This window comes from Odontomachus brunneus, unplaced genomic scaffold, assembly GCF_010583005.1.
Source record: "Odontomachus brunneus isolate Ranch 3 - 2012 unplaced genomic scaffold, Obru_v1 Obru_scaffold_165, whole genome shotgun sequence".
NCBI classification, from domain to species: Eukaryota; Metazoa; Arthropoda; class Insecta; order Hymenoptera; family Formicidae; genus Odontomachus; species Odontomachus brunneus.
Window position 1 is genome coordinate 154,056 of NW_022639615.1, and position 12,882 is coordinate 166,937.

The window sequence follows — 12,882 nt, forward strand, 5'->3', positions numbered from 1 at the left end:
GTGGCATAATTAAATAAAGATTTTTTTACTATAAAACTTTTATATATAATAAAACATTTTTTGATACTCTATTTAATTTACGAAATATTGAAAATCGAAATATTAAAAATTGTTTATATTGAAAATAAATTTAAAAAATCGAAAGCCTCTATATTTTTGAAGAGTGGTTTTACCCTTTCAAAGTGTCTTTTAGCATCAACTAAAATTTAACAAATTATTGACTTTATTTAACCTACATTTATGCCAAGTTTTATTAAAATCAGAATTTTAACACGATAATGTATTACATTACAAAGGGTACAAAGGGTGAATTTTTAAAAATATATATTTTTTTCGAAAAATGTATGACACATTTAAATAAAGACAGTTTTTCTATGAAATTTTGTATAAAACATTTTTTGAAGTTTTATATAAAACATTTTTTTATATTAGGTGTACAACTTTGCTTCCGCCGTTTTCCTATAGATGGTTTTAGCGGTAAGTGATGGTCGAAATAAATAGATCATAGACGTCATACAATAAACTTGGGCATCTGTCAATATAACCCCATAGAAACATTAGTCGATTTGTGTCTGTATCATAAAGTTATTCTCGATTGAAAATGTCAGTTTACGAGCCAAATTCTTGTCATTTGCGGGAGGTTTTAATTTTCTGCTTCAATATGAAGAAATCTGCGGCTGAGGCTCATCGAATGCTCTTAAATACTTATGGTGAGGCCGCTATTAGTGAAAGAACGTGTCGTGAGTGGTTTCAACGCTTCAAGAACAGTGATTTTGACGTCGAAGACCGGCATAGCAGTGGAAGAGAAAAGGTTTTCGAAGATGCAGAATTGGAGGCATTACTTGATCAAGACTCGTGTCAAAATCAAGAAGAATTGGCACGATCATTGGGAGTGACTCAACAAGCCATTTCAAAACGTCTCAAAGCCATGGGAATGATTCAGAATTAAGGAAATTGGGTGCCGTACGAATTGAAGCCGAGAGATGTTTAACGGCGTTTGTTTGCTTGTGAATAGCTGCTTGAAAAGCAAAGACGGAAGGGATTTCTGCATTCCATTGTGACTGGGGACGAAAAATGGGTTCATTACGATAACCCCAAGCGCAGAAAATCATGGGGAGTTCCCGGCCATGCTTCCACGTCGACGGCCAAATCGAATATTCACGGTTCCAAGGTTATGCTCTGTATTTGATGAGACCAGCTCGGCATAGTGTATTATGAGTTGTTAAAACCGACTGAAACAATCACAGGCGATCGGTATCGAACGCAATTGATGCGTTTGAGACGAGCATTGAAAGACAAACAGCCATAATACAACGAGAGACACGATAAAGTGATTTTGCAGCATGACAATGCTCGACCCCATGTTGCGAAAGTGGTCAAGACATATTTGGAAACGTTGAAATGGGAAGTCCTACCCCACCCGCCGTATTCTCCAAACGTTGTTCCCTCTGACTATCACTTGTTTCGATCAATGGCATACGGCCTGGCTGACCAGTACTTCCGGTCTTATGAAGACCGGTAAAAAATTAGATCGATTCGTGGATCGCCTCAAAAGATGACCAGTTTTTTCGACACGGAATTTGTACGCTGCCCGAAAGATGGGAGAAAGTAGTGGTCAGCAATGGACAATATTTTGAATCATAAATGTATAACCAGTTTTTTACAATAAAGCCTTGAATTTCGGAAAAAAAAACGGCGGAAGCAAAGTTGTACACCTAATATTTTATTTTGTTTACAAATATATTGAAAAAATCGAACATTTCTGTATCTTTGAAGGGTAGATTCATCCCTTCATATCGTTTTTTAGCACCAAGTGAAATTATCTAAATTCATCTATTTACCTAATCTACATTTGTGCAAAGTTTCATTAAAATTTGAATTTCCGAGTTTGCGAGATGTGTGCAAACACACTAGATTTTTCTTTCACATATTCTGATACGTCACATATTATATAATTAAATGGAAAAATTCAAGGCCTTACTCCAGGTTTATGGTCATATAGATATTGGTATTTTGAATACTTGTTATCCTTATCTGAGTATTATAGATGTTTAACGAATAGAATTGTAAATGTATTGTATTATAGCGTGCTGATTTTAATTAGATATTAATCTATACCATTTACTTTCAAACACAAACACGACAACGGGGAAACATAATATTGATATACATCAATTTGGGCGAAAAACACTGTTAAGTGATGTTTTGCAAAAAAATGACTAAATATTTGTAATAAATATATATTAGTTTACATATTCGATTACATACTAGATTACATATTAGCTTTTATAATTATTTACAATAATTACCACCACCGTCGTGCCAAGTATGCGTTTATTGTGAATATTTATAAGTTTCTATAACATGTCCTATGAGATAAATTACTGTAAAAGAAAATGATCTGAAATATTTGCAAAAACTTTTTTCTTTGAATTCGTTATTGTTTAACTTTACACGATATGTATGTATTGTAAAATTGACTCAGTCAAAATCTAACTTTTTGAAACTACCGTCTACACCAAACAGATCACTAGATGTTTTGCTTTTGCCGATCCGCAGCGACTCGTCTACCCGTTTATACTTCTCGTCCTCCAAAAACCATTCGTGAAAGTTCTCAAGCTTTTTTAATTGCGCATTCGTTAATTCCCGTATGGTACCTGCTTTTCCACCAAATTCATCAGGTAACGCTTCGATCGGAAGATATTCGTTTACGCTTTCCAATGTCGAGTGGATATGTATCTGGAAAAAATACAATTTTTCCTTATCATATATTTCTTATTTTACAAAATTCTCCGAAAGACTTTAATAAGCAAACGTTGTTACTTAATATTACATCAGTTTAAATATGTAATGTAATCTTTTCTACTGTTGAAATATAATTTTTTAGTTAATGTATCATCTTTCATCTTTCTTATTCTACAAATAACAACTAATAGTCAAAACATTTTCTTCAAAGAATATTTATTAGAAAAGTCTCATGTAATTTTACCAGATTTATCAATTTATCACTGAAGAAAGGTTTAATCATGTTGTATAATATTACGGCAGCTGGTGACATATTTATTAGGTGAACTGCCTTAATGCGCATTAATATGACACCTTGAAGATAGTATACAACTTTCTTTAGTGATGTTAAGTTAAAACGTCCCACATGTCCTATTGTGAAGTCCGCAGCATTGCACATATAGACAAGTCCCACTATCGAACCGCGAGTCCATAGAAATTCGTCGTACGTCATTAAAAGCGCACTTAAAGATTCATTGTGAAAAAAATGCGAAGGATTCGCATCGATAAATTGTCCTAATATTATATTATATCCTTCCTTTGTTGTACTCTCCAGTACAATGTGGGGCCTATTTTTAACAAGAATAGCATATAGAATTTTAGGTATATAAATTTTGGTAAATATTACGTGTAATGAAATACGGCTGATCTTGACATATACATATACATATATACCAAAACTTTGATATTGACAATATATTTACCTTAATAGTCTGAATATTTCAGTTGTTGGTCACTGTTTTCTAAAAAAGTTATTCCCAATTAACCCAAGTTAACCTAAGTTAAAAGTTTCTCACTATAATGTTACGTCCCGTAGGGCCTCACGTACCTTTACATTGCGTAAAGACCGATTACTTATCCGACCGGGTTACAAAAGTCAAGTACACAAAAGGAACGTATAGTGTTAGTGTAAATATAAGTAGAGGTAAAATTCAATATATATCTCTCTATCAATATATATCTATCTAATATTTATGAAACTTTTATTGTTAACAACTGTTTAATAAACAATGAGCGACAGCTTTTGAGTATCATGATGATTTTGATAACACATGTCAAAATCACGACCGTATAAACACAATATTTATCCAAATTCAACTTATTACAACTTATCCTAAAAATCCATTTTGACTACCGTTTTAATATAATGCACATTAACGTAAATATATATTATGCTTATATACATAATAGATTACGTATGTATTCAAACTATATAATGGTCAGTATAGAGAAACATTATACTTACATGACTTGAAAACTATCTCGCAGTCGTTTCACTTTCAATATGTCTCTGTTAGAGAATAATTCCGGCGCGTGAGTTCTATAAGTGTAATAATTCTCGATCGTATTCTTCGCCGACTCTATGTGATAGTAACTAAGGTATAGAAATATGGCAAGCTCTACGTCTTCGATTTTCGGCAGATGAGGTTGTTTTTCACACCATTCTCTCAGAATTTGTATATCTGACAACTTTAGTTCTGAATTTTTCTTTAGTTCTCCTTCGAGAGTAATACACTTTATGGAAGACATCACTTAGACTTAGAACTCGTACTTTTTGTAAGTTTTTCTTCCACTTCACTGAACTGATACAAAACTGATCCACTTCACTCTACAAAACTGATTTATCTTATTTACCGCCTAAGGTGAATGTTTAATTATCAAATTCCTAAATTTTTAATTAGTCGTTTTGATGAAAAGTAATTGACCCTATTTGTTAAATTGTGTAATAAAGTTGTAAAGCTATTAATCAGTGACTATTTTGCTTTCTGGGAAAGAAAATGTTCTTGTCAGACGTTTACTTGACTATCTCGATTCTACGCTTATTGTGTTACTGTTCACTATTATCTTGCTTGACTATCTCGATTCTACTTGACAATTATCGTCTTGCTTTTATAATGACAGTAAAATACTTCGTTCAAAGGTTAATTTGCTTTAAATGTATGATTAGACTTCAACTTCTTATGACTTGTAAATTGATTCTTTTCTTGCTTCTCAGAACTGTATCTTATCCACTTTGCAATAAAAACGACGAACATCCATTTTGCATTTTATTATTTATAATAATTGTAACAACCGACATATATGTGTTTATTGTAAATATTTATAAATTTCTATAACATGTTCCATAAATTGCTTAAAAAAAAGAATAACCTGAACATTTCCAAAAACTTTTTTTTTTGAATTCGTTATTGTTTAACTTTACACAACACACACACACACACACACACACACACACATATATATATATATATATATATATATATATATTGTAAAATTGACTCAGTCGAAATCAAACTTTTTGAAACTACCGTCTGCACCAAACAGATCACTAGATGTTTTGCTTTTGCCGACCTATAGCGACTTGTCTAGGCTTGATATACATTAATTGGCGCGAGAAACACTGTTAAGTAATGTTTCGCCAAAAAAATGACTAAATATTTATAATAATTACATATTAGCTTACATATTTGATTACATGCTACACGGAAAAAAGTTTTGGTTGAATTAACCAAATATCTGGTCGAATATGGACGATCCAGAAATTCCGATTGAAGTAACCCGAATTCTGTTTAAGTCAACCAAAAATCTTGTTAACTTAAACAGAATTCGGGTTATTTCAATCGGAATTTCTGGATCATTCATATTCGACCAGATATTTAGTTAATTCAACTAAACCTTTTTTTCCGTGTAGATTACATATTAGCTTTTATAATTATTTATAATAGTTACAACAACCGATGTAGCAAGTATGCGTTCATTTTGAATATTTATAAGTTTCTATAACATGTTCTATAAGAAAAATTACTTTAAAAGAAAGTGATCTGAAATATTTCCAAAAACTTTCTTCTTTGAATTCATTATTGTTTAACTCTACACGATATATATTGTAAAATTGACTCAGTCGAAATCTAACTTTTTGAAACTACCGTCTACACCAAACAGATCACTAGATGTCTTGCATTTTCCGATCCGCAGCGATTCGTTTACCCGTTTACACTTCTCGTCCTCCAAAAAAAATTCACGTAAGTTCTCCATCTTTTTTAAATGTACATCTTGTAATTCTCGTATGGCACCTGCTTTTCCACCAAGTTCATTAGGTAACGCTTCGATCGGGAGATATTCGCTCACGGTTTCTAATGTCGAGTGGATGTGAAACTGCAAAAAACGAAATTTTTCGTTATCGTACACTTCATATTTAATAGAATTCTCTGAAAAATTTTGATAAGCAAACGTTGTGTGAATTTAATATTATATAGATTTAAATAGATAATATAATTTTTTCTATCGTTACAATCTAATTTTCTAGTTATTATATCGCCTTTGCTTTTTCTTATTTGACAAATAATAACTAATTGTCAAAACATTTTTTTCAAAAAATATTTGTTAGAAAAATTGTATGTGATTTTACCAGACGTGACAATTTATCATTGAAGAAAGGTTTCATCATATTATATAATATTATTGTCGCCTGTGACATATTTATTAGATGGATTCCTTTAATACGCTGCAGTATGACATCTTGAGTATAGTATACAAGTTTCTTTATTGTTGTTATGTTGAAACGTCCCACGTGTCCCATTGTGATGTCCGCACCATCGCAGACGTAGATAAGCCCCACTACCGAACCGTAAGTCCACAAAAATTCGTCGAGCGTCATTAAAATCATATTAAATATGTCATTGAAAAAGTAATGCGAAGTATTTGTATCAATAAGTTTTGTTGCCATTATATGGTATCCCTCCTTTGTTGTACTCTCTAGTATAATGTGAGGCCTATTTTGAACAAGAATAATGTGTAGAATTTCATGTACAGAATTTTTAGTAAAATTGCGTTTAATGGAATAAAGAAATATAATACTGACTTTGACATATATATAATAAAGATCAAATCTTTGAATAATACTCCCAAGATTTTTGCCGTTTAGTCACTATTATTAAAAAATGTATTCCCACATGAAGTTTTTGGCTGTATATAATGTCAGAGTTTAATATTATCATTATTATTAAACTGTATATAATAAACTAAATTTTCATTTCACGCAAAAGGTTTTTGTTACAATAACTGTTTAATTTCGTGATTATTATCTCAAACTGAAAATATTTAGCTAAATTTTTATTTCACGGTTATATACACAATATTTCGATAATGTCATATTAATGTATGCATCTACTATTTAATGTTTTTTATCTATCATACGTCTTAGTGTTAGTAAATATATAGGCTTAAGAGAAACTCAATATATATTTTATAATTATTAAATTTTTATAATTAATAATTGTTTAATAAACAATGAGGGACAGCTGAAACCTTTTGAATATTGTTTAGGATAATAATTTCGATCACATGTCAAAATCATGACCGTATAAATGCAATATTTATCCAAGTTTAACTTATTATAACTTATCTGAACAACCAATTTTAAGTTATTTTAATGTAATGCACATTAACGTAAATATATTTTACTCTTATATACGTAATAGATTACGTATGTATTTAAACTATTTAGCGCTCAATATGGAGAAACGTTGTACTTACATGACTTCAAAACTATCTCGCAATTGTTTCACTTTCAATATATCTCTGTTAGAGAATAATTCCGGCGCGTGAGTTCTATAAGTGTAATAATTCTCGATCGTATTCTTCGTCGACTCTATGTAATAGTAACTAAGGTATAAAAATATGGCAAGCTCTACGTCTTCGATTTTCGGCAGATGAGGTTGTTTTTCGCACCATTCTCTTAGAATCTGTATATCTGACAACTTTAGTTCTGGATTTTTCTTTAGTTCTTCTTCGAGAGTAATATACTTTATGGGACACATCACTAAGACTTAGAACTCGTACTTTCTGTAAGGTTTTCTCCAACTTCACTGTCAAAACTGACTTATCTATCGCTTCAGGTGAGCGTTTATTTATGAAATTCCTAAATTTTTATTTAACCGTCTTGATGGAAGATAATTGATCTTATTTGTCAAATTATGTAATAGGAGTACAAATAAAACTATTTAGTTATTGACTATTTTGCTTTATGGAGAAGGAAATATGCTGTGTTAGATGCGTGATTATTTCGGTTCGACGTTTCATATAATACTGTTTGCTGTTGCTTTTATCGAATACGATATGTCTAAAGGTTAGCTTTATACATAATACATAATGTTTGTTTCTTATAGATTTGTGTGATCTTTTCTGGTTCTTTCCTGGTATATTTTATAAGGATAAAACATGAACTTAACGAGAACGTTTATATAATGTGCATTTGGCTCTTCAGTACGAGTAGTTTATTTTAATAATTTATACGAAATATACTTGGAAAATATTAAGTGTGATAATTATAATCGGATTTTATATTTAATTTATTTTATATTTAAGATCGTCTTAAAGTTAACTTTATCTTCAGATGCTGTGTGGATTGTTTCATTAGCTACCAAGTATCTGAAGATAAATTTAATGAAATAAAACTACATTCGAGAGGATTTTTCTTTAGTTCTTCTTTGAGAATAGTACACTTTATGAGAGACATCACTTGGACTTAGAACTTCTTGTAAGTTTTTCTTCCACTTCACTGTTAGATCTATTTTATTTACCGCCTTAGAGTGAGTGTTTAATTATCAAATTCCTAAATTTTTAATTAGTCGTTTTGATGAAATGTAACTGATTCTATTTGTTTAACTCATTAAGGTCAAAGAGAAAACCGCTAAGGATAAGCTTTCAAAAACCATCTAAATTAGGGCAAAACGTCGAAATTTGTTAAAAAGTGAGAACAAAATTTGTGTTGGATTTAAAAATTTAAAATGGCGGATCAATATGTCGGTCCGAAAATTTGAAATTTTGACCTATTTGAGTAAAATCCGTATAGAGGAGGTTTGTAGTTCGTTGAGTATGAATATACATTTATTTTTTCAAAATTCGTAATGGCAGATTCAATATGGCCGCCCAAAAATGCGAAAATTTGACATAGTTTTGTTATTTGGCGAAAAATCCAACCAAATTATAAGCTACCTTTCGAAGGTGTTTGTTTTGGGGCAAAACATCATACTTTAGCAGATTGTAGAAGAAAAATGGTTTTTTTGACTTTAAAAATCAATATGGCGGTCAAAAATTTTTTATTTTGATTTATTTCAATGAAAGTACGTTTTGAAAAATTTTGAAAAAATAAGTGCATATTTATACTCAGCGAACCCAAAACCCCCCCTAATATCACGGCTGCTCAGTGTTTGCGGTTGCAGTCGCGCTCAAACTCGTCGCTTAAATCACTGTTTTTTTATATTGGTCTACCACCTTCCTTTTATTATGGCGATAAGGTCGTTCAAAGTTTACTTTGCACTAAACGTACACGTGATTAGTCACCGGTTCTTTGTGATTTACATAGAGGTTTTTTTAATGGTTCTCAACTCCTTTTTTTGTAAAAATAAGAAGTGTATAACGAGAATAAGTGTTTATATAACATACATCATGCTCTCTAATAGTTAATTCCAATAATTCATACTAAATATACTTAGAACGCTTTTGATTATTGAAATATTTTATATCAGAAACTATATAATTGATAATTGTTCTCTCATAGTGTATTCGGACCTCAGTCAGTCGATCTTGAGTTATTAAACCTAGGGATTCTATAATAAGAGTCTGGACATAAGGAAATCAGTTTTGATGGGTTTATAAAATATTGGCAATTTCCGCTCATATTTGAATCACATAAATCTGATCATGAGTATGAACATTATATTTCAGTTACGTAAATAATAAATTTGAAAAAGTTTGAAAAAGACTGCATATTGTTATTTATTTATTTTTATGTAAAATTGTATATAAAATAATATATATTAAGAAGTTACATACATTTAATGTTTGTTTCATTGTCCATAAAAAGTAATACAATGAAATGTATGAAAATAAAACGAAACATTTCACAAAATACAGCATTTTTTATTGGTTCCTAATTCTTATACGGTATATTTTGTATCCATAAAGCCCGACGTGCAGGGCTTATCATTATTTTTACATTTTTGATACATTTGTCTAAGAAACACAGCGTTGACCTGATTAAAGAGACTATCGCTATCGAATTCCAAATGTAATAATAATAATAATAATAATAATAATAATAATAATAATTTTATATTTTTTTATGCTCGACTATATTTTAAATGAGCCTCGCTAAAATTTTTGAAAGATTATGATAATAAAATTATAATCTTTAATTATATGAAATATAACATAACTGTAGACGAAAAATTTATTTGGGTGATCACAATAACAATATTTCGCACAATGGCTTGGCCTGCTAGCTATACAAATCTCAACGAAGCCGTCAAACTTCTGCTTTTGCGATAGACCACGGGAAACTGCCGATTGCGACCCGCTAGTCCTTTTTTCTCGCGAGATCCCTAATTTCAATTTGGTCAGATAGATCTGATTTCGCGTGTCAGTCGTGAGCTCATACACGCACTCGCACACCTAACGTTCACTTCTTTTTCACACGTTACATTTTGTATCTTTTCCTTTTTGACTACAGTACGTTGTATTGAAGTTTATTTAAAAAATTATCCTGCTTAGAAATTAATGCAGGATTTTTGGATATGATTTTCATTTTATATCTCTTAGCAACTAAATTATTTCAAAATGGTGTTGCATATTCATCCATTTTTACAATTCTTCGAATATTTTCTTACTCTTCATCCAAACTAACAATGTAGATTGGGTGAATGTCAGGCTAGGTTAAAGAATAAGGCTAGATTAAAGAATAATATAAAGAAAGAACCTTCTTTCTCTTGCATGATTTTGCTTGGATCTCCTTATATCCAAATTCTTATTATATTATAAAATAGTAGTGTAATTCGAAATTCATGCATTCTTTATTTCATATTATTGCTACCCCATTAATTGTATAATTATTTTTTTAGATATAATTAATTATATTTTATACGTATCTTAATACATAATGGTATTATAGCATTGGTTACTGAATGACTTAATATCTTAATGCTTATAAATTCCTGTAACATTATATATATTATAAAATAGACTTAGTCAAATTCTATCGTTTTGAAACTACCGTCCACGCCGAACAGATCACTAGATGTTTTGCTGTTGCCGATTCGCAGCGACTCGTTTACCCGATTGTTCTTTTCGTCCTCCACGAACCATTCGCAAAAGTTCTCTATCTTCTTTAATTGTATGTCCATTAATTCTTGTATAGGACCTGCTTTTCCACCAAGTTCATTTGGTAATGCTTCTATCGGAAAGTACTTTTTTGCACTTTCCAATGACGTGTGAAAGTGTATCTGCAAAGAAATATCACTCAGTACTACATTTTTTTATTAAACAGAATTTCTGGAAGACTTTAATAAGTAAACGTATGTAACGTAGTATGATATTGTTGCAATCTTTTCTAACGTTATAATCTAAATTTCTTAAATATGTTATATCGCGTGCTCCTTTCCTTCTCTTCCTACGAGAAGCAACGAATCGCTAGAATAATAATTTTGTCGAGGATGAATGATTTGTTAAAATTTGAAGTAATTTTACCAGATTTTTCAGTTCCTCGCTTACGAAAGGTTTTATTATGTTGTACAATACTTCCATAACTGGCGTTGTATTTATTATGTGGATCTGCTTCAGGCGTATTGGCATGGCATTTTCAACGTAGTATATAAATTTTTTCATTAATGCTAAGTTTATACGTCCCACATGTGCCATTGTGAAGCCCGTGGCATCACCGACATAGATATTTCCTAATACTGATCCACAAGTCCAAAGAAATTCATCGAATATCATGAAAGCAGCATTTGTCGATTCATTGTAGAAGAAATGCGATGGATCCATATCGATAAGTCGTGACATCACTATGATATATCCTTCCTTTGTCGTAAGTTTTAGTGGAAGTATGGCCCTTTTTCACCAAGAGTAAAATTATTTATAGAAACTTCTTATACATGAATTTTTATTATATTATTATAAATATAATTTCTAAATATAATAGACTATATAATTTCTAAATGTTATAATTTTTCAAAACTAGAATTGTTGAAATTTTATAAACGAAATTTGTGACGAGACTATGTAGACTATGAGACTATGAAATTATGAGACAAGTATTTATACGTATGATAAGTTACATAAGTACATGTTCAAGTTGTAAGTACATGTTTAGCTGTCAGTATCGAGAAACTTTATGCTTACGCGACTTTAAAAGCATCTCGCAGTCGTTTCACTTTCCGTATATCTCTGTTGGAGAATAGTTCCGGTATGTGAGTTCTATAAGTGTAGTAATTCTCGATTGTGCTCTTCGTCGGCTCTATATGATAATAATTACTGTGTAGAAATATGGCGAGCTCCACGTCCTGGATTTTCGGCAGATGCGGTTGTTTCTCACACCAATCCCTTAGAATTTGTATATCTGACAACTTAAGTTCTGGGTTTTTCTTTAGTTCTTCTTCGAGAGTAATACACTTTATGAGAGACATCACACTTAAAGGTCGTATTTTCTATAAGTTTCTCTGTCACTTTACAAACACAATTTTAATTTATCTCATTTATTGTCTCTATTTATTTATTAAATTCTTAATAGAATTTATACTGTTTGTCAAATTGTATGATAACAATGCGAATGAGTTTATTTGATTAATGACAACTGTCAAATTGTATAATAATGCGAATGAGTTTATTTGATTAATGACAATTTTTCTTTCTGAAAAACGCGATTCGCTGCATCAAATCTTTATGTAACATCTCCTTGCAACGTTTATGACGCACTGCTCGTTACTGCAAGCTATTCATGAATAAAAAAGATCTTGACCACTGATCTTCCCCACTTTTGTGGTGAGCATATTTCAACTTCATTTCTTCATATGTATCTTACGTATGTATATCTAATGCACTATATCATGATCAGGACTTGTAATATATATTTTATACAAAAATATTTAAAATTGATTATGTAACATAATGTGTGCGCCTTTTTCTCTCTCTTTTTCTCTGTCTATCTCTGTCTCTCTCACTCTCTTTTTAATAGACATTTTCTATAATTCGCATTTGGAAAAGCTGGCGTATATATATATATATATATATATATATATATATATATATATATATATATAT

General features: G+C 30.8%; 2 protein-coding genes across 2 annotated transcripts; both read right to left on the reverse strand.

Moving 5' to 3' along the window:
• Positions 1-2,481: 2,481 nt before the first annotated feature.
• Positions 2,482-12,540, reverse strand: LOC116851075. Its single transcript, XM_032830115.1, has 7 exons — positions 11,965-12,540; positions 11,311-11,674; positions 10,812-11,066; positions 5,712-5,940; positions 4,031-4,316; positions 2,990-3,353; positions 2,482-2,739 (listed from the first exon to the last, which is right to left on the reverse strand). Exons 1-7 carry the CDS (start codon positions 12,246-12,248, stop codon positions 2,482-2,484), a joined length of 2,040 nt encoding a protein of 679 aa, XP_032686006.1. The 5' UTR covers positions 12,249-12,540.
• On the reverse strand, positions 4,974-7,883 carry LOC116851103 (clavesin-2-like). Its single transcript, XM_032830167.1, has 3 exons — positions 7,321-7,883; positions 6,194-6,557; positions 4,974-5,940 (listed from the first exon to the last, which is right to left on the reverse strand). The coding sequence occupies exons 1-3, from the start codon at positions 7,602-7,604 to the stop codon at positions 5,683-5,685; spliced, it is 906 nt and encodes a 301-aa protein (XP_032686058.1). The 5' UTR covers positions 7,605-7,883; the 3' UTR covers positions 4,974-5,682.
• Positions 12,541-12,882: the final 342 nt, after the last annotated feature.